The sequence below is a fragment of the Eucyclogobius newberryi genome, unplaced genomic scaffold, assembly GCF_026437365.1.
Source record: "Eucyclogobius newberryi isolate DKJ021-1_F unplaced genomic scaffold, fEucNew1.0.hap1 SCAF_6, whole genome shotgun sequence".
Taxonomy (NCBI): domain Eukaryota; kingdom Metazoa; phylum Chordata; class Actinopteri; order Gobiiformes; family Gobiidae; genus Eucyclogobius; species Eucyclogobius newberryi.
This window is the reverse complement of record NW_027316278.1, coordinates 856,967-879,005: the sequence shown is the minus strand read 5'-3', so window position 1 is coordinate 879,005 and position 22,039 is coordinate 856,967. Positions and strand designations below refer to the sequence as shown.

General features: G+C 49.8%; 1 protein-coding gene across 1 annotated transcript in view; it reads right to left on the bottom strand.

Annotated features, from left to right (window-relative positions):
- Positions 1-2,767: 2,767 nt before the first annotated feature.
- Positions 2,768-22,039, bottom strand: part of LOC140347165 (noelin-like) — a 49,468-nt gene continuing 30,196 nt past the window's right edge. Inside the window, exons 5-10 of the mRNA XM_072433511.1 lie at positions 19,618-19,849; positions 19,388-19,494; positions 13,761-13,995; positions 8,982-9,232; positions 3,055-3,192; positions 2,768-2,874 (exon numbers count right to left, since the gene is read on the bottom strand). Of these exons, the coding sequence (XP_072289612.1) occupies positions 2,836-2,874; positions 3,055-3,192; positions 8,982-9,232; positions 13,761-13,995; positions 19,388-19,494; positions 19,618-19,849 (1,002 nt within the window). The 3' untranslated portion in view covers positions 2,768-2,835. The remainder of the gene's footprint in view (positions 2,875-3,054; positions 3,193-8,981; positions 9,233-13,760; positions 13,996-19,387; positions 19,495-19,617; positions 19,850-22,039) is intronic.

Genomic DNA, 22,039 nt, shown 5'->3' with positions numbered 1-22,039 from the left:
CACACTTAGAACCTGCTCCTCACTCACAACCTGCTCCTCACTCAGAACCTGCTCCACACTCAGAACCTGCTCCTCAGAACTTGCTCCTCAATCAGAACCTGCTCCTCATTTAGAACCTGCTCCTTGCTCAGAACCTGCTCCTCGCTCAGAACCTGCTCCTCAGAACCTGCTCCACACTCAGAACCTGCTCCTCACTCAGAACCTGCTCCACGTTAAGAACCTGCTCCTCGCTCAGAACCTGCTCCTCACTCAGAACCTGCTCCACGCTCAGAACCTGCTCCTCGCTCAGAACCTGCTTCACACTCAGAACCTGCTCCTCACTCAGAACCTGCTCCTCACTCAGAACCTGCTCCTCACTCAGAACCCTCTCCTCACTCAGAACCTGTTCAACACTCAGAACCTGCTCCTCACTCAGAACCTGCTCCACACTCAGAACCTGCTCCTCACTCAGAACCTGCTCCTCACTCAGAACCTGCTCCTCACGCAGAACCTGCTCCACGCTCAGAACCTGCTCCTCACTCAGAACCTGCTCCTTACTCAGAACCTGCTCCTCACTCAGAACCTGCTCCTCACTCAGAACCTGCTCCACACTCAGAACCTGCTCCACACTCAGAAACTGATCCTCACTCAGAACCTGCTCCTCACTCAGAACCTGCTCCTCACTCAGAACCTGCTCCACACTCAGAACCTGCTCCACACTCAGAACCTGCTCCTCACTCAGAACCTGCTCCACGTTCAGAACCTGCTCCTCGCTCAGAACCTGCTCCTTGCTCAGAACCTGCTCCTCACTCAGAACCTGCTCCATGTTCAGAGCCTGCTCCTCGCTCAGAAACTGCTCCTCACTCAGAACCTGCTCCTCACTCAGAACCTGGTCCTCAGAAACTGCTCCTCACTCAGAACCTGCTCCTCACTCAGAACCTGCACCTCAGAACCTGCTCCTCACTCAGAACCTGCTCTTCACTCAGAACCTGCTCCTCAGAACCTGCTCCTCGCTCAGAACCTGCTCCACACTCAGAACCTGCTCCTCACTAAGAACCTGCTCCTCACTAAGAACCTGCTCCTCAGAACCTGCTCCACACTCAGAACCTGCTCCACACTCAGAACCTGCTCCTCACTCAGAACCTGCTCCACACTCAGAACCTGCTCCACACTCAGCACCTGCTCCACACTCAGCACCTGCTCCTCAGAACCTGCTCCACACTCAGAACCTGCTCCTCACCATCTGCACACTCGTTTCTCGAATAATTTACACTTAAACAGCAAGTTTTTATGTTTAGAGAGGAAAGGAAGCGAGGACAGAGGAAGCGAGGACAGAGGAAGCGAGGACAGCGGAAGCGAGGAAATGTGGTTGAGATAGTGCTGGAGGCAGAGTGAACGACACATGTGCAGAAGATAAAACACAAAAATACAATTGAAACTTTCATAAGTTTATTGAGAATCACAAAGTGTTTAAGGCGGAGCCACATGCACACGTCACCGTAACGACGCGTCACCGCGACGACGCGTCACCGCGACGACGCGTCACCGTGGCAACAATCAAAACTATCAATAATGAATCTGGAATGTCACAATATTTACACTTATAAATATGATCTAAGTCTAAATATCGCATTAAAACCTCAAAATCACAATGTTATCTTTAAAAATGACAACATTTTCAGATTTAAATTCACAAATGGGAAGAAAAACTACATCATAAATAAAGTATAATTACATCATAAATAAATAAAACACGTGTTTGGTCCATGAAGAGTTTTATTCACAAGAAACTTTAAACTAACTAGAAGCTGAGCGACTGTGACTCATTACGATTATGAAGTGTTTGTGTTCAAATGTCAAATATGAAAGGAACAGTCGGTGTTTGAACTGGGACTACGTTACCCACAATGCCTCTCTGCGTCCTATTGCTGTTAATACGACTGTACACAAGACACTGAGGTGCGGCCGGCGCCATTTTAGAGACACTTCACAAACGAGGCGCATTCTGGAGGGAGAAGGTTCTGGAGGGAGAAGGTTCTGGAGGGAGAAGGTTCTGGAGGGAGAGGGTTCTGGAGGGAGAGGGTTCTGGAGGGAGAGGGTTCTGGAGGGAGAGGGTTCTGGAGGGAGAGGGTTCTGGAGGGAGAGGGTTCTGGAGTGAGTCCAGGTTCAAAGTTCTCATTTCGTGGTTGGGACATGTTTTGGACATGTTTTGGTGGGGTCTGTGTTGCGTGAGTTTGGTGCAGTAGAAAAGACAACGTAGTTGTTTTGTGCTTCAAACGAGATTCTACAAAAATCCTTAACAGTCCAGAAACAGTCTGATTGTCTGTTTGGGTCTGGTCCGGGTTTAGTCCTGGTTTAGTCCTGGTTTAGACCTGGTTTAGTCCTGGTTTAGACCTGGTTTAGACCTGGTTTAGACCTGGTTTAGTCCTGGTTTAGACCTGGTTTAGTCCTGGTTTAGTCCTGGTTTAGTCCTGGTTTAGACCTGGTTTAGTCCTGGTTTAGACCTGGTTTAGTCCTGGTTTAGTCCTGGTTTAGACCTGGTTTAGACCTGGTTTAGACCTGGTTTAGTCCTGGTTTAGACCTGGTTTAGACCTGGTTTAGACCTGGTTTAGACCTGGTTTAGTCCTGGTTTAGTCCTGGTTTAGACCTGGTTTAGACCTGGTTTAGACCTGGTTTAGTCCTGGTTTAGTCCTGGTTTAGTCCTGGTTTAGACCTGGTTTAGACCTGGTTTAGTCCTGGTTTAGTCCTGGTTTAGTCCTGGTTTAGTCCTGGTTTAGTCCTGGTTTAGTCCTGGACAGAATTGCAGAAACAGTCAAAGTTTTAACATTAATTGATCTTCTCAGAGTGTGGCGCCCTCTACTGGATGATGTGGTACAGCGTCACATTGTACAGAACCTGAAACAGAACCAAGAGAACTGGATTTAGAACCTGCTTTAGCCCCGGCCCCCAACGTGTTTTGTACCTGGCCCCGGCCCCCGGTGTGTTTTGTACCTGGCCCCAGCCCCCGGTGTGTTTTGTATCTGGCCCCGGGCCCCGGGCCCCGGGCCCCGGCCCCTGGCCCCCGGCGTGTCGTACCTGGTGCCCGTTGTTCCAGCCGTACAGCGCTCGCTCGCGGGGGTTGTAGTCCAACATGGACAGGTGGCTGTACTTGTTGACCAGAGGAATGTCGATGTACTCGTAAGTGGACGAGTTTGTGGAGAAGGCGTAGTACACCTGAGGGGAGGGGCCAAAGGAGGGAGGGGCCAAATGAGGGAGGGGCCAAAGGAGGGAGAGGGAGGGGCCAAAGGAGGGAGGCGTCAGTTATTCATGACATTCATGAGAGTGACAGGCGAGAACCACAAGCTGCTGCACATGTCAAACTGACACAGATGAAGTGTGTAGTGTGTGTAGTGTGTGTAGTGTGTGTGTAGTGTGTGTGTAGTGTGTGTAGTGTGTGTGTAGTGTGTAGTGTGTGTGTAGTGTGTAGTGTGTGTGTAGTGTGTAGTGTGTAGTGTGTGTGTAGTGTGTAGTGTGTAGTGTGTAGTGTGTGTGTAGTGTGTAGTGTGTGTAGTGTAGTGTGTAGCGTGTATAGTGTGTGTAGTGTGTGTAGTGTGTGTAGTGTGTGTAGTGTGTAGTGTGTAGTGTGTAGTGTGTAGTGTGTGTAGCGTGTAGTGTGTGTAGTGTGTGTAGCGTGTAGTGTGTGTAGTGTGTGTAGTGTGTGTAGTGTGTGTAGTGTGTAGTGTGTAGTGTGTGTAGTGTGTAGTGTGTGTAGTGTGTAGTGTGTAGTGTGTAGTGTGTGTAGTGTGTAGTGTGTAGTGTGTAGTGTGTGTAGTGTGTAGTGTGTAGTGTGTGTAGTGTGTAGTGTGTGTAGTGTGTAGTGTGTGTAGTGTGTAGTGTGTAGTGTGTGTAGTGTGTGTAGTGTGTAGTGTGTAGTGTGTAGTGTGTGTAGTGTGTAGTGTGTGTGTAGTGTGTAGCGTGTAGCGTGTGTGTAGTGTGTGTGTAGTGTGTGTGTGTAGCGTGTAGTGTGTAGTGTGTGTGTAGTGTGTAGTGTGTGTGTGTAGTGTGTAGTGTGTAGTGTGTGTGTAGTGTGTAGTGTGTAGTGTGTGTGTAGTGTGTAGTGTGTGTGTAGTGTGTAGTGTGTGTGTAGTGTGTAGTGTGTAGTGTGTGTATAGTGTGTATAGTGTAGTGTGTAGCGTGTAGTGTGTGTAGTGTGTGTAGTGTAGTGTGTGTAGTGTAGTGTGTGTAGTGTGTGTAGTGTGTAGTGTGTGTAGTGTGTGTAGTGTGTAGTGTGTGTAGTGTGTGTAGTGTGTGTAGTGTGTGTAGTGTGTAGTGTGTAGTGTGTAGTGTGTGTAGTGTGTGTAGTGTGTGTGTAGTGTGTGTGTAGTGTGTGTAGTTTATAGTGTGTGTGTGTGTGTGTAGTGTGTGTAGTGTGTAGTGTGTAGTATGTGTAGTGTGTAGTGTGTGTAGTGTGTAGCGTGTGTAGTGTGTAGTGTGTAGTGTGTGTAGTGTGTGTAGTGTGTGTAGTGTGTGTAGTGTGTAGTGTGTGTGTAGTGTGTAGTGTGTAGTGTGTGTGTAGTGTGTGTAGTGTGTGTAGTGTGTGTAGTGTGTAGTGTGTGTGTAGTGTGTAGCGTGTAGCGTGTGTGTAGCGTGTAGTGTGTAGTGTGTGTGTAGTGTGTAGTGTGTGTGTGTAGTGTGTAGTGTGTAGTGTGTGTGTAGTGTGTAGTGTGTAGTGTGTAGTGTGTGTGTAGTGTGTAGTGTGTGTGTAGTGTGTAGTGTGTGTGTAGTGTGTAGTGTGTAGTGTGTGTATAGTGTGTATAGTGTAGTGTGTAGCGTGTAGTGTGTGTAGTGTGTGTAGTGTAGTGTGTGTAGTGTAGTGTGTGTAGTGTGTGTAGTGTGTGTAGTGTGTAGTGTGTGTAGTGTGTGTAGTGTGTAGTGTGTGTAGTGTGTGTAGTGTGTGTAGTGTGTGTAGTGTGTAGTGTGTAGTGTGTGTAGTGTGTGTAGTGTGTGTGTAGTGTGTGTGTAGTGTGTGTAGTTTATAGTGTGTGTGTGTGTGTGTGTAGTGTGTGTAGTGTGTAGTGTGTGTAGTGTGTAGTATGTGTAGTGTGTAGTGTGTGTAGTGTGTAGCGTGTGTAGTGTGTAGTGTGTAGTGTGTGTAGTGTGTGTAGTGTGTGTAGTGTGTGTAGTGTGTAGTGTGTGTGTAGTGTGTAGTGTGTGTAGTGTGTAGTGGCTAGTGTGTAGTGTGTGTAGTGTGTGTAGTGTGTAGTGTGTAGTGTGTAGTGTGTAGTGTGTGTGTAGTGTGTAGTGTGTGTAGTGTGTAGTGGCTAGTGTGTAGTGTGTGTAGTGTGTGTAGTGTGTAGTGTGTAGTGTGTAGTGTGTAGTGTGTAGTGTCTGTGTAGTGTGTAGTGTGTAGTGTGTGTGTAGTGTGTAGTGTGTGTAGTGTGTGTAGTGGCTAGTGTGTAGTGTGTGTAGTGTCTGTGTAGTGTGTGTAGTGTGTAGTGTGTAGTCTGTGTAGTGTGTGTAGTGTGTAGTGTGTGTAGTGTGTAGTGTGTAGCGTGTGTAGTGTGTGTAGTGTGTAGTGTGTGTAGTGTGTAGTGTGTGTGTAGTGTGTGTGTAGTGTGTGTAGTGTGTGTAGTGTGTAGTGTGTAGTGTGTGTAGTGTGTGTAGTGTGTGTGTAGTGTGTGTAGTTTATAGTGTGTGTGTGTGTGTAGTGTGTAGTGTGTGTGTAGTGTGTGTGTAGTGTGTGTAGTTTATAGTGTGTGTGTGTGTGTAGTGTGTGTAGTGTGTGTAGTGTGTAGTGTGTGTAGTGTGTGTGTAGTGTGTGTGTGTGTGTAGTGTGTGTAGTGTGTGTGTGTGTGTGTGTGTGTGTAGTGTGTAGTGTGTAGTGTGTGTAGTGTGTGTAGTGTGTAGTGTGTGTTTAGTGTGTAGTGTGTAGTGTGTGTAGTGTGTAGTGTGTGTAGTGTGTGTAGTGTGTAGTGTGTGTAGTGTGTAGTGTGTGTGTAGTTTGTAGTGTGTGTAGTGTGTAGTGTGTGTAGTGTGTAGATTGTGTAGTGTGTAGTGTGTAGTGTGTAGTCTGTGTAGTTTATAGTGTGTGTGTGTGTAGTGTGTGTAGTGTGTAGTGTGTGTAGTGTGTGTAGTGTGTGTAGTGTGTGTAGTGTGTAGTGTGTAGTGTGTAGTCTGTGTAGTTTATAGTGTGTGTGTGTGTAGTGTGTGTAGTGTGTGTAGTGTGTAGTGTGTGTAGTGTGTGTAGTGTGTGTGTAGTGTGTGTAGTTTATAGTGTGTGTGTGTGTGTAGTGTGTAGTGTGTGTAGTGTGTAGTGTGTAGTGTGTAGTTTGTGTAGTGTGTGTAGTGTGTGTAGTGTGTGTAGTGTGTAGCGTGTGTAGCGTGTGTAGCGTGTGTAGTGTGTGTAGTGTGTGTAGTGTGTGGTGGCTAGTGTGTAGTGTGTAGTGTGTGTAGTGTGTGTAGTGTGTGTAGTGTGTGTAGTGTGTGTAGTGTGTGTAGTGTGTAGTGTGTGTAGTGTGTGTAGTGTGTGTAGTGTGTGTAGTGTGTGTAGTGTGTAGTGTGTAGTGTGTAGTGTGTAGTGTGTGTAGTGTGTGTGTAGTGTGTGTAGTGGCTAGTGTGTAGTGTGTGTAGTGTGTGTAGTGTGTGTAGTGTGTGTAGTGTGTGTAGTGTGTAGTGTGTGTAGTGTGTGTAGTGTGTAGCGTGTAGTGTGTGTAGTGTGTAGTGTGTAGTGTGTAGTGTGTAGCGTGTAGTGTGTAGTGTGTAGTGTGTGTAGTGTGTAGTGTGTGTAGTGTGTGTAGTGTGTGTAGTGGCTAGTGTGTAGTGTGTGTAGTGTCTGTGTAGTGTGTGTAGTGTGTAGTGTGTAGTCTGTGTAGTGTGTGTAGTGTGTAGTGTGTGTAGTGTGTAGTGTGTAGCGTGTGTAGTGTGTGTAGTGTGTGTAGTGTGTAGTGTGTAGTGTGTGTAGTGTGTAGTGTGTGTGTAGTGTGTGTGTAGTGTGTGTAGTGTGTGTAGTGTGTAGTGTGTAGTGTGTGTAGTGTGTGTAGTGTGTGTGTAGTGTGTGTAGTTTATAGTGTGTGTGTGTGTGTAGTGTGTAGTGTGTGTGTAGTGTGTGTGTAGTGTGTGTAGTTTATAGTGTGTGTGTGTGTGTAGTGTGTGTAGTGTGTGTAGTGTGTAGTGTGTGTAGTGTGTGTGTAGTGTGTGTGTGTGTGTAGTGTGTGTAGTGTGTGTGTGTGTGTGTGTGTGTGTAGTGTGTAGTGTGTAGTGTGTGTAGTGTGTGTAGTGTGTAGTGTGTGTTTAGTGTGTAGTGTGTAGTGTGTGTAGTGTGTAGTGTGTGTAGTGTGTGTAGTGTGTAGTGTGTGTAGTGTGTAGTGTGTGTGTAGTTTGTAGTGTGTGTAGTGTGTAGTGTGTGTAGTGTGTAGATTGTGTAGTGTGTAGTGTGTAGTGTGTAGTCTGTGTAGTTTATAGTGTGTGTGTGTGTAGTGTGTGTAGTGTGTAGTGTGTGTAGTGTGTGTAGTGTGTGTAGTGTGTGTAGTGTGTAGTGTGTAGTGTGTAGTCTGTGTAGTTTATAGTGTGTGTGTGTGTAGTGTGTGTAGTGTGTGTAGTGTGTAGTGTGTGTAGTGTGTGTAGTGTGTGTGTAGTGTGTGTAGTTTATAGTGTGTGTGTGTGTGTAGTGTGTAGTGTGTGTAGTGTGTAGTGTGTAGTGTGTAGTTTGTGTAGTGTGTGTAGTGTGTGTAGTGTGTGTAGTGTGTAGCGTGTGTAGCGTGTGTAGCGTGTGTAGTGTGTGTAGTGTGTGTAGTGTGTGGTGGCTAGTGTGTAGTGTGTAGTGTGTGTAGTGTGTGTAGTGTGTGTAGTGTGTGTAGTGTGTAGTGTGTGTAGTGTGTGTAGTGTGTGTAGTGTGTGTAGTGTGTGTAGTGTGTAGTGTGTAGTGTGTAGTGTGTAGTGTGTGTAGTGTGTGTGTAGTGTGTGTAGTGGCTAGTGTGTAGTGTGTGTAGTGTGTGTGTAGTGTGTGTAGTGTGTGTAGTGTGTAGTGTGTGTAGTGTGTGTAGTGTGTAGTGTGTAGTGTGTAGCGTGTAGTGTGTGTAGTGTGTAGTGTGTAGTGTGTAGTGTGTAGCGTGTAGTGTGTAGTGTGTAGTGTGTGTAGTGTGTAGTGTGTGTAGTGTGTGTAGTGTGTAGTGTGTAGTGTGTGTAGTGTGTAGTGTGTAGTGTGTGTAGTGTGTAGTGTGTAGTGTGTGTAGTGTGTGTAGTGTGTAGTGTGTGTAGTGTGTGTAGTGTGTAGTGTGTGTAGTGTGTAGTGTGCAGTGTGTGTAGTGTGTGTAGCGTGTAGTGTGTGTAGTGTGTGTAGTGTGTAGTGTGTAGCGTGTAGTGTGTGTAGTGTGTGTAGTGTGTAGTGTGTAGTGTGTAGTGTGTAGTGTGTGTAGTGTGTAGTGTGTGTAGTGTGTGTAGTGTGTAGTGTGTGTAGTGTGTAGTGTGTAGTGTGTGTAGTGTGTAGTGTGTGTAGTGTGTGTAGTGTGTGTAGTGTGTAGTGTGTAGTGTGTAGTGTGTGTAGTGTGTAGTGTGTAGTGTGTGTAGTGTGTAGTGTGTGTAGTGTGTAGTGTGTAGTGTGTGTAGTGTGTGTAGCGTGTAGTGTGTGTAGTGTGTGTAGTGTGTAGTGTGTAGCGTGTAGTGTGTGTAGTGTGTGTAGTGTGTAGTGTGTAGTGTGTAGTGTGTAGTGTGTGTAGTGTGTAGTGTGTGTAGTGTGTAGTGTGTGTAGTGTGTGTAGTGTGTAGTGTGTGTAGTGTGTAGTGTGTAGTGTGTGTAGTGTGTAGTGTGTAGTGTGTGTAGTGTGTGTAGTGTGTGTAGTGTGTGTAGTGTGTAGTGTGTGTAGTGTGTAGTGTGTAGTGTGTGTAGTGTGTGTAGTGTGTAGTGTGTGTAGTGTGTAGTGTGTGTAGTGTGTAGTGTGTGTAGTGTGTGTAGTGTGTAGTGTGTGTAGTGTGTAGTGTGTGTAGTGTGTAGTGTGTGTAGTGTGTGTAGTGTGTAGTGTGTGTCACCTTGGTCCCTCCGGAGTATCCATTGGTCACGTACAGAGTCCCACAGATCATGAAGGACTCCCCGGCGCTACGTTTGGGATGGTTGGTGATCCAGCTGCGAGTGACGGACAGAGACTCAGCGTCTAATTGGCTGATGACGATGTTCCCGGCGTTTTGATGCGTGGCATAAACGGCCCAGAGCCCGCCCTCGTCCACCATCAGGTCAATGTCCGAGTGACCGCCCCACGAGTAATGGTACATGTTATTGAAGCCTGCGACACAAGGGGCGACACAAGGGGCGTCACAAGGGGCGTCACGGCGACACAAGGGGCGACACAAGGGGCGTCACAAGGGGCGACACAAGGGGCTTCACAAGGGGCGACACAAGGGGCTTCACAAGGGGCGACACAAGGGGCGTCACGGCGACACAAGGGGCGACACAAGGGGCGTCACGGCGACACAAGGGGCGACACAAGGGGCGACACAAGGGGCTTCACAAGGGGCGACACAAGGGGCGTCACAACGACACAAGGGGCGACACAAGGGGCGTCACAAGGGGCGATACAAGGGGCTTCACAAGGGGCGACACAAGGGGCGACACAAGGGGCGACACAAGGGGCGTCACAAGGGGTGACACGGCGACACAAGGGGCGACAAAAGGGGCGACACAAGGGGCGACACAAGGGGCGACACAAGGGGCGTCACAAGGGGCGACACAAGGGGCGTCATAAGGGGCGACACAAGGGGCGACACAAGGGGCGTCACAAGGGGCGTCACGGCGACACAAGGGGCGACACAAGGGGCGTCACGGCGACACAAGGGGCGACACAAGGGGCGTCACAAGGGGCGACACAAGGGGCTTCACAAGGGGCGACACAAGGGGCGTCACAAGGGGCGTCACGGCGACACAAGGGGCGACACAAGGGGCGTCACAAGGGGCGACACAAGGGGCTTCACAAGGGGCGACACAAGGGGCGTCACAAGGGGCGTCACGGCGACACAAGGGGCGTCACAAGGGGCGACACAAGGGGCTTCACAAGGGGCGACACAAGGGGCGACACAAGGGGCGACACAAGGGGCGTCACAAGGGGTGACACGGCGACACAAGGGGCGACAAAAGGGGCGACACAAGGGGCGACACAAGGGGCGACACAAGGGGCGTCACAAGGGGCGACACAAGGGGCGTCATAAGGGGCGACACAAGGGGCGACACAAGGGGCGTCACAAGGGGCGACACAAGGGGCGACACAAGGGGCTTCACAAGGGGCGACACAAGGGGCGTCACAAAGGGCGTCACGGCGACACAAGGGGCGACACAAGGGGCGTCACGGCGACACAAGGGGCGACACAAGGGGCGTCACAAGGGGCGACACAAGGGGCTTCACAAGGGGCGACACAAGGGGCGTCACAAGGGGCGTCACAACGACACAAGGGGCGACACAAGGGGCGTCACAAGGGGCGACAAAAGGGGCTTCACAAGGGGCGACACAAGGGGCGACACAAGGGGCGACACAAGGGGCGACACAAGGGGCGTCACAAGGGGTGACACGGCGACACAAGGGGCGACAAAAGGGGCGACACAAGGGGCGACACAAGGGGCGACACAAGGGGCGACACAAGGGGCGTCACAAGGGGCGACACAAGGGGCGTCATAAGGGGCGACACAAGGGGCGACACAAGGGGCGTCACAAGGGGCGTCACGGCGACACAAGGGGCGACACAAGGGGCGTCACGGCGACACAAGGGGCGACACAAGGGGCGTCACAAGGGGCGACACAAGGGGCTTCACAAGGGGCGACACAAGGGGCGTCACAAGGGGCGTCACGGCGACACAAGGGGCGACACAAGGGGCGTCACGGCGACACAAGGGGCGACACAAGGGGCGTCACAAGGGGCGACACAAGGGGCTTCACAAGGGGCGACACAAGGGGCGTCACAAGGGGCGTCACAAGGGGCGACACAAGGGGCGTCACAAGGGGCGACACAAGGGGCTTCACAAGGGGCGACACAAGGGGCGACACAAGGGGCGTCACAAGGGGTGACACGGCGACACAAGGGGCGACAAAAGGGGCGACACAAGGGGCGACACAAGGGGCGTCACAAGGGGCGACACAAGGGGCGTCATAAGGGGCGACACAAGGGGCGACACAAGGGGCGACACAAGGGGCGACACAAGGGGCGTCACAAGGGGCGACACAAGGGGCGACACAAGGGGCGACACAAGGGGCGTCACAAGAGGCGTCACAAGGGGCGACACAAGGGGCTTCACAAGGGGCGACACAAGGGGCGTCACAACGACACAAGGGGCGACACAAGGGGCGTCACAAGGGGCGACACAAGGGGCTTCACAAGGGGCGACACAAGGGGCGACACAAGGGGCGACACAAGGGGCGTCACAAGGGGTGACACGGCGACACAAGGGGCGACAAAAGGGGCGACACAAGGGGCGACACAAGGGGCGACACAAGGGGCGTCACAAGGGGCGACACAAGGGGCGACACAAGGGGCGTCATAAGGGGCGACACAAGGGGCGACACAAGGGGCGTCACAAGGGGCGTCACGGCGACACAAGGGGCGACACAAGGGGCGTCACAAGGGGCGACACAAGGGGCTTCACAAGGGGCGACACAAGGGGCGTCACAAGGGGCGTCACGGCGACACAAGGGGCGACACAAGGGGCGTCACGGCGACACAAGGGGCGACACAAGGGGCGTCACAAGGGGCGACACAAGGGGCTTCACAAGGGGCGACACAAGGGGCGTCACAAGGGGCGTCACAACGACACAAGGGGCGACACAAGGGGCGTCAAAAGGGGCGACACAAGGGGCTTCACAAGGGGCGACACAAGGGGCGACACAAGGGGCGACACAAGGGGCGTCACAAGGGGTGACACGGCGACACAAGGGGCGACAAAAGGGGCGACACAAGGGGCGACACAAGGGGCGACACAAGGGGCGTCACAAGGGGCGACACAAGGGGCGTCATAAGGGGCGACACAAGGGGCGACACAAGGGGCGTCACAAGGGGCGTCACGGCGACACAAGGGGCGACACAAGGGGCGTCACGGCGACACAAGGGGCGACACAAGGGGCGACACAAGGGGCTTCACAAGGGGCGACACAAGGGGCGTCACAAGGGGCGTCACGGCGACACAAGGGGCGACACAAGGGGCGTCACGGCGACACAAGGGGCGACACAAGGGGCGTCACAAGGGGCGACACAAGGGGCTTCACAAGGGGCGACACAAGGGGCGTCACAAGGGGCGTCACGGCGACACAAGGGGCGACACAAGGGGCGTCACAAGGGGCGACACAAGGGGCGACACAAGGGGCGACACAAGGGGCGACACAAGGGGCGTCACAAGGGGTGACACGGCGACACAAGGGGCGACAAAAGGGGCGACACAAGGGGCGACACAAGGGGCGACACAAGGGGCGACACAAGGGGCGACACAAGGGGCGACACAAGGGGCGACACAAGGGGCGACACAAGGGGCGTCACAAGAGGCGTCACAAGGGGCGACACAAGGGGCTTCAGAAGGGGCGACACAAGGGGCGTCACAAGGGGCGTCACAACGACACAAGGGGCGACACAAGGGGCGTCACAAGGGGCTTCACAAGGGGCGACACAAGGGGCGACACAAGGGGCGACACAAGGGGCGTCACAAGGGGTGACACGGCGACACAAGGGGCGACAAAAGGGGCGACACAAGGGGCGACACAAGGGGCGACACAAGGGGCGTCACAAGGGGCGACACAAGGGGCGTCATAAGGGGCGACACAAGGGGCGACACAAGGGGCGTCACAAGGGGCGTCACGGCGACACAAGGGGCGACACAAGGGGCGTCACAAGGGGCGACACAAGGGGCTTCACAAGGGGCGACACAAGGGGCGTCACAAGGGGCGTCACGGCGACACAAGGGGCGACACAAGGGGCGTCACGGCGACACAAGGGGCGACACAAGGGGCGTCACAAGGGGCGACACAAGGGGCTTCACAAGGGGCGACACAAGGGGCGTCACAAGGGGCGTCACGGCGACACAAGGGGCGACACAAGGGGCGTCACAAGGGGCGACACAAGGGGCTTCACAAGGGGCGACACAAGGGGCGACACAAGGGGCGACACAAGGGGCGTCACAAGGGGTGACACGGCGACACAAGGGGCGACAAAAGGGGCGACACAAGGGGCGACACAAGGGGCGTCACAAGGGGCGACACAAGGGGCGACACAAGGGGCGACACAAGGGGCGACACAAGGGGCGACACAAGGGGCGACACAAGGGGCGACACAAGGGGCGACACAAGGGGCGACACAAGGGGCGACACAAGGGGCGTCACAAGGGGCGTCACAAGAGGCGTCACAAGGGGCGACACAAGGGGCGTCACAAGAGGCGTCACAAGGGGCGACACAAGGGGCGTCACGGCGACACAAGGGGCGACACAAGGGGCGACACAAGGGGCGTCACAAGGGGCGACACAAGGGGCGACACAAGGGGCGACACAAGGGGCGACACAAGGGGCGACACAAGGGGCGTCACGGCGACACAAGGGGCGACACAAGGGGCGTCACAAGGGGCGACACAAGGGGCGACACAAGGGGCGACACAAGGGGCGTCACGGCGACACAAGGGGCGACACAAGGGGCGATACAAGGGGGCGACACAAGGGGCGACACAAGGGGGCGACACAAGGGGGCGACACAAGGGGCGTCACAAGGAGCGACACAAGGGGGCGACACAAGGGGCGACACAAGGGGGCGACACAAGGGGGCGACACAAGGGGGCGACAGAAAGGGTCTGACCTGCGAAGTCGAGTGTCCTGGAGCGGCTGATGACGCCGCTCTTCAGGTGGAACTTGATGATGGTGTGAGACTGGAACTTGTTGAAGAAAAGTGACCCGTTGTAGACGACTTGACCAGTGCCGGACCAAGGATGAGGCAAACGATGAGACGTGAAGTTCTCCGAACTCATGAAGTCCCACAGGCTCGGGTACTCCCGCACGAAGCGGTTGTTATGGTAACCATCCATGTACCAAACCTAGAAGTGAGTACATGTACACAGGAAGTATGAGAAGGTGTGAGTACATGTACACAGGAAGTATGAGAAGGTGTGAGTACATGTACACAGGAAGTATGAGAAGGTGTGAGTACATGTACACAGGAAGTATGAGAAGGTGTGAGTACATGTACACAGGAAGTATGAGAAGGTGTGAGTACATGTACACAGGAAGTATGAGAAGGTGTGAGTACATGTACACAGGAAGTATGAGAAGGTGTGAGTACATGTACACAGGAAGTATGAGAAGGTGTGAGTACATGTACACAGGAAGTATGAGAAGGTGTGAGTACATGTACACAGGAAGTATGAGAAGGTGTGAGTACATGTACACAGGAAGTATGAGAAGGTGTGAGTACATGTACACAGGAAGTATGAGAAGGTGTGAGTACATGTACACAGGAAGTATGAGAAGGTGTGAGTACATGTACACAGGAAGTATGAGAAGGTGTGAGTACATGTACACAGGAAGTATGAGAAGGTGTGAGTACATGTACACAGGAAGTATGAGAAGGTGTGAGTACATGTACACAGGAAGTATGAGAAGGTGTGAGTACATGTACACAGGAAGTATGAGAAGGTGTGAGTACATGTACACAGGAAGTATGAGAAGGTGTGAGTACATGAACACCGGAAGTATGAGAAGGTGTGAGTACATGTACACAGGAAGTATGAGAAGGTGTGAGTACATGTACACAGGAAGTATGAGAAGGTGTGAGTACATGTACACAGGAAGTATGAGAAGGTGTGAGTACATGTACACAGGAAGTATGAGAAGGTGTGAGTACATGTACACAGGAAGTATGAGAAGGTGTGAGTACATGTACACAGGAAGTATGAGAAGGTGTGAGTACATGTACACAGGAAGTATGAGAAGGTGTGAGTACATGTACACAGGAAGTATGAGAAGGTGTGAGTACATGTACACAGGAAGTATGAGAAGGTGTGAGTACATGTACACATACACAGGAAGTATGAGAAGGTGTGAGTACATGTACACAGGAAGTATGAGAAGGTGTGAGTACATGTACACAGGAAGTATGAGAAGGTGTGAGTACATGTACACAGGAAGTATGAGAAGGTGTGAGTACATGTACACAGGAAGTATGAGAAGATGTGAGTACATGTACACAGGAAGTATGAGAAGGTGTGAGTACATGTACACAGGAAGTATGAGAAGGTGTGAGTACATGTACACAGGAAGTATGAGAAGGTGTGAGTACATGTACACAGGAAGTATGAGAAGGTGTGAGTACATGTACACAGGAAGTATGAGAAGGTGTGAGTACATGTACACAGGAAGTATGAGAAGGTGTGAGTACATGTACACAGGAAGTATGAGAAGGTGTGAGTACATGTACACAGGAAGTATGAGAAGATGTGAGTACATGTACACAGGAAGTATGAGAAGGTGTGAGTACATGTACACAGGAAGTATGAGAAGGTGTGAGTACATGTACACAGGAAGTATGAGAAGGTGTGAGTACATGTACACAGGAAGTATGAGAAGGTGTGAGTACATGTACACATACACAGGAAGTATGAGAAGGTGTGAGTACATGTACACAGGAAGTATGAGAAGGTGTGAGTACATGTACACAGGAAGTATGAGAAGGTGTGAGTACATGTACACAGGAAGTATGAGAAGGTGTGAGTACATGTACACAGGAAGTATGAGAAGGTGTGAGTACATGTACACAGGAAGTATGAGAAGGTGTGAGTACATGTACACAGGAAGTATGAGAAGGTGTGAGTACATGTACACAGGAAGTATGAGAAGGTGTGAGTACATGTACACAGGAAGTATGAGAAGGTGTGAGTACATGTACACAGGAAGTATGAGAAGGTGTGAGTACATGTACACATACACAGGAAGTATGAGAAGGTGTGAGTACATGTACACAGGAAGTATGAGAAGGTGTGAGTACATGTACACAGGAAGTATGAGAAGGTGTGAGTACATGTACACAGGAAGTATGAGAAGGTGTGAGTACATGTACACAGGAAGTATGAGAAGATGTGAGTACATGTACACAGGAAGTATGAGAAGGTGTGAGTACATGTACACAGGAAGTATGAGAAGGTGTGAGTACATGTACACAGGAAGTATGAGAAGGTGTGAGTACATGTACACAGGAAGTATGAGAAGGTGTGAGTACATGTACACAGGAAGTATGAGAAGGTGTGAGTACATGTACACAGGAAGTATGAGAAGGTGTGAGTACATGTACACAGGAAGTATGAGAAGGTGTGAGTACATGTACACAGGAAGTATGAGAAGATGTGAGTACATGTACACAGGAAGTATGAGAAGGTGTGAGTACATGTACACAGGAAGTATGAGAAGGTGTGAGTACATGTACACAGGAAGTATGAGAAGGTGTGAGTACATGTACACAGGAAGTATGAGAAGGTGTGAGTACATGTACACAGGAAGTATGAGAAGGTGTGAGTACATGTACACAGGAAGTATGAGAAGGTGTGAGTACATGTACACAGGAAGTATGAGAAGGTGTGAGTACATGTACACAGGAAGTATGAGAAGGTGTGAGTACATGTACACAGGAAGTATGAGAAGGTGTGAGTACATGTACACAGGAAGTATGAGAAGGTGTGAGTACATGTACACATACACAGGAAGTATGAGAAGGTGTGAGTACATGTACACAGGAAGTATGAGAAGGTGTGAGTACATGTACACAGGAAGTATGAGAAGGTGTGAGTACATGTACACAGGAAGTATGAGAAGGTGTGAGTACATGTACACAGGAAGTATGAGAAGATGTGAGTACATGTACACAGGAAGTATGAGAAGGTGTGAGTACATGTACACAGGAAGTATGAGAAGGTGTGAGTACATGTACACAGGAAGTATGAGAAGGTGTGAGTACATGTACACAGGAAGTATGAGAAGGTGTGAGTACATGTACACAGGAAGTATGAGAAGGTGTGAGTACATGTACACAGGAAGTATGAGAAGGTGTGAGTACATGTACACAGGAAGTATGAGAAGGTGTGAGTACATGTACACAGGAAGTATGAGAAGATGTGAGTACATGTACACAGGAAGTATGAGAAGGTGTGAGTACATGTACACAGGAAGTATGAGAAGGTGTGAGTACATGTACACAGGAAGTATGAGAAGGTGTGAGTACATGTACACAGGAAGTATGAGAAGGTGTGAGTACATGTACACAGGAAGTATGAGAAGGTGTGAGTACATGTACACAGGAAGTATGAGAAGGTGTGAGTACATGTACACAGGAAGTATGAGAAGGTGTGAGTACATGTACACAGGAAGTATGAGAAGGTGTGAGTACATGTACACAGGAAGTATGAGAAGGTGTGAGTACATGTACACATACACAGGAAGTATGAGAAGGTGTGAGTACATGTACACAGGAAGTATGAGAAGGTGTGAGTACATGTACACAGGAAGTATGAGAAGGTGTGAGTACATGTACACAGGAAGTATGAGAAGGTGTGAGTACATGTACACAGGAAGTATGAGAAGGTGTGAGTACATGTACACAGGAAGTATGAGAAGGTGTGAGTACATGTACACAGGAAGTATGAGAAGGTGTGAGTACATGTACACAGGAAGTATGAGAAGGTGTGAGTACATGTACACAGGAAGTATGAGAAGGTGTGAGTACATGTACACAGGAAGTATGAGAAGGTGTGAGTACATGTACACAGGAAGTATGAGAAGGTGTGAGTACATGTACACATACACAGGAAGTATGAGAAGGTGTGAGTACATGTACACAGGAAGTATGAGAAGGTGTGAGTACATGTACACAGGAAGTATGAGAAGGTGTGAGTACATGTACACAGGAAGTATGAGAAGGTGTGAGTACATGTACACAGGAAGTATGAGAAGATGTGAGTACATGTACACAGGAAGTATGAGAAGGTGTGAGTACATGTACACAGGAAGTATGAGAAGGTGTGAGTACATGTACACAGGAAGTATGAGAAGGTGTGAGTACATGTACACAGGAAGTATGAGAAGGTGTGAGTACATGTACACAGGAAGTATGAGAAGGTGTGAGTACATGTACACAGGAAGTATGAGAAGGTGTGAGTACATGTACACAGGAAGTATGAGAAGGTGTGAGTACATGTACACAGGAAGTATGAGAAGATGTGAGTACATGTACACAGGAAGTATGAGAAGGTGTGAGTACATGTACACAGGAAGTATGAGAAGGTGTGAGTACATGTACACAGGAAGTATGAGAAGGTGTGAGTACATGTACACAGGAAGTATGAGAAGGTGTGAGTACATGTACACAGGAAGTATGAGAAGGTGTGAGTACATGTACACAGGAAGTATGAGAAGGTGTGAGTACATGTACACAGGAAGTATGAGAAGGTGTGAGTACATGTACACATACACAGGAAGTATGAGAAGGTGTGAGTACATGTACACAGGAAGTATGAGAAGGTGTGAGTACATGTACACAGGAAGTATGAGAAGGTGTGAGTACATGTACACAGGAAGTATGAGAAGGTGTGAGTACATGTACACAGGAAGTATGAGAAGGTGTGAGTACATGTACACATACACAGGAAGTATGAGAAGGTGTGAGTACATGTACACAGGAAGTATGAGAAGGTGTGAGTACATGTACACAGGAAGTATGAGAAGGTGTGAGTACATGTACACAGGAAGTATGAGAAGGTGTGAGTACATGTACACAGGAAGTATGAGAAGGTGTGAGTACATGTACACAGGAAGTATGAGAAGGTGTGAGTACATGTACACAGGAAGTATGAGAAGGTGTGAGTACATGTACACAGGAAGTATGAGAAGGTGTGAGTACATGTACACAGGAAGTATGAGAAGGTGTGAGTACATGTACACAGGAAGTATGAGAAGGTGTGAGTACATGTACACAGGAAGTATGAGAAGGTGTGAGTACATGTACACAGGAAGTATGAGAAGGTGTGAGTACATGTACACAGGAAGTATGAGAAGGTGTGAGTACATGTACACAGGAAGTATGAGAAGGTGTGAGTACATGTACACAGGAAGTATGAGAAGATGTGAGTACATGTACACATACACAGGAAGTATGAGAAGGTGTGAGTACATGTACACAGGAAGTATGAGAAGGTGTGAGTACATGTACACAGGAAGTATGAGAAGGTGTGAGTACATGTACACATACACAGGAAGTATGAGAAGGTGTGAGTACATGTACACAGGAAGTATGAGAAGGTGTGAGTACATGTACACAGGAAGTATGAGAAGGTGTGAGTACATGTACACAGGAAGTATGAGAAGGTGTGAGTACATGTACACAGGAAGTATGAGAAGGTGTCTTTGAGGTGTTGGGGTCATGGTGCTTGCGGCTGCTGAACTCACTCGGGTGTCTCCAGGCGGCGCCATAGGGTCAGTCATCCAAGACCCAAACCTGGAGCCCGAGGTCTTCATGGTGACCGGGTCTGAGATCCCGGTCAGTTTTCCACACGCTGCAAAAGCACAAAGGTCACATGGTCACAAGGGAGGGGCCTGCAACGCCGCTCGCAGGTCCAACTCTGTCGCTTCAGGATGAAGGTCTTTGTCTCTGCTGGGTTCTTGCTCAGGATTCTTACCCAGGCGGTTCATGCAGGCCTTGAGTCTCAGCTCCAGGTCTTGGACTCTCTCGTGGACGTCCCCGAGGTCGTGGACGTCCCCGAGGTCGTGGACGTGCTGCTGAAGCGTGGACAGCTCCTCAGAGACGTTCAGTGCTTCTTCTTTGAAACGTCTCACGAGAGCAGCGTCTGCTCGGTATGACTCTAGCACCGGGATGAGAGGTCGCAGCTCCGCCATCTTCTCACGCATCCACTGAAACCAACCAGAGTTCACAGAGTTTAGCCCTGTTTTAGTCCTGCTTTAGACTCTCTTTAGTCCCTCTTTTGTCCTGCTTTAGTCCCTCCTTAGTCCTGCTTTAGTCCCTCTTTAGTCCCTCTTTGGTCCCTCTTTAGTACCTCTTTAGTCCTGCTTTAGTCCCTCTTTAGTGCTGCTTTAGTCCCTCTTTAGTGCTGCTTTAGTCCCTCTTTAGTGCTGCTTTAGTCCCTCTTTAGTGCCGCTTTCGTACCTCTTTAGTCCTGCTTTGGTCCCTCTTTAGTGCTGGTTTAGTCCCTCTTTAGTGCTGCTTTAGTACCTCTTTAGTGCCGCTTTAGTCCCTCTTTAGTGCTGGTTTAGTCCCTCTTTAGTGCCGCTTTAGTACCTCTTTAGTGCCGCTTTAGTACCTCTTTAGTGCTGCTTTAGTCCCTCTTTAGTGCCGCTTTAGTCCCTCTTTAGTGCCGCTTTAGTCCCTCTTAAGTGCCGCTTTAGTCCCTCTTAAGTGCCGCTTTAGTCCCTCTTTAGTGCTGCTTTAGTCCCTCTTTAGTCCCTCTTTAATGCTGCTTTAGTCCCTCTTTAGTGCTGCTTTAGTCCCTCTTTAGTGCTGCTTTAGTGCTGCTTTAGTCCCTCTTTAGTGCTGCTTTAGTCCCTCTTTAGTGCTGCTTTAGTGCTGCTTTAGTCCCTCTTTAGTGCTGCTTTAGTCCCTCCTTAGTCCCTCCTTAGTCCTGCTTTAATCCCTCTTTATTCCCTCTTTTGTCCCTCTTTAGTCCTGCTTTAGTCCCTCTTTAGTCCTGCTTTGGTCCCTCTTTAGTGCTGCTTTAGTCCCTCTTTAGTGCTGGTTTAGTCCCTCTTTAGTGCTGCTTTAGTACCTCTTTAGTGCCGCTTTAGTCCCTCTTTAGTGCCGCTTTAGTCCCTCTTTAGTGCCGCTTTAGTACCTCTTTAGTCCTGCTTTGGTCCCTCTTTAGTGCTGCTTTAGTCCCTCTTTAGTGCCGCTTTAGTACCTCTTTAGTCCTGCTATAGTCCCTCTTTAGTGCCGCTTTAGTCCCTCTTTAGTGCCGCTTTAGTCCCTCTTTAGTGCCGCTTTAGTCCCTCTTTAGTGCCGCTTTAGTCCCTCTTTAGTGCCGCTTTAGTCCCTCTTTAGTGCTGCTTTAGTCCCTCTTTAGTGCTGCTTTAGTCCCTCTTTAGTCCCTCTTTAGTGCTGCTTTAGTCCCTCTTTAGTGCTGCTTTAGTGCTGCTTTAGTCCCTCTTTAGTGCCGCTTTAGTCCCTCTTTAGTGCTGCTTTAGTCCCTCTTTAGTGCTGCTTTAGTCCCTCTTTAGTCCCTCTTTAGTGCTGCTTTAGTCCCTCTTTAGTGCTGCTTTAGTGCTGCTTTAGTCCCTCTTTAGTGCTGCTTTAGTCCCTCTTTAGTGCTGCTTTAGTCCCTCTTTAGTCCCTCTTTAGTGCTGCTTTAGTCCCTCTTTAGTGCTGCTTTAGTCCCTCTTTAGTGCTGCTTTAGTGCTGCTTTAGTCCCTCTTTAGTGCTGCTTTAGTCCCTCTTTAGTGCCGCTTTAGTCCCTCTTTAGTGCCGCTTTAGTCCCTCTTTAGTGCCGCTTTAGTCCCTCTTTAGTGCTGCTTTAGTCCCTCTTTAGTCCCTCTTTAGTGCTGCTTTAGTCCCTCTTTAGACCCGCTTTAGTCCCTCTTTAGTGCTGCTTTAGTCCCTCTTTAGTCCCTCTTTAGTGCTGCTTTAGTCCCTCTTTAGTCCCTCTTTAGTCCCTCTTTAGTCCCTCTTTAGTCCCTCTTTAGTCCCTCTTTAGTGCTGCTTTAGTCCCTCTTTAGTCCCTCTTTATTCCCTCTTTAGTCCCTCCTTAGTCCTGCTTTAGTCACTCTTAAGTCCCTCTTTAGTCCCTCCTTAGTCCCTCCTTAGTCCTGCTTTAGTCCCTCTTAAGTCCCTCTTTAGTCCCTCCTTAGTCCCTCCTTAGTCCCTCCTTAGTCCTGCTTTAGTCTCTCTTTAGTCCCTCTTTAGACCCTCTTTAGTCCCTCTTTTGTCCCTCTTTAGTCCCGCTTTAGTCCCTCCTTAGTCCTGCTTTAGTCCCTCTTTAGTGCTGCTTTAGTCCCTCTTTAGTGCCGCTTTAGTACCTCTTTAGTCCTGCTTTGGTCCCTCTTTAGTGCTGCTTTAGTCCCTCTTTAGTGCTGGTTTAGTCCCTCTTTAGTGCT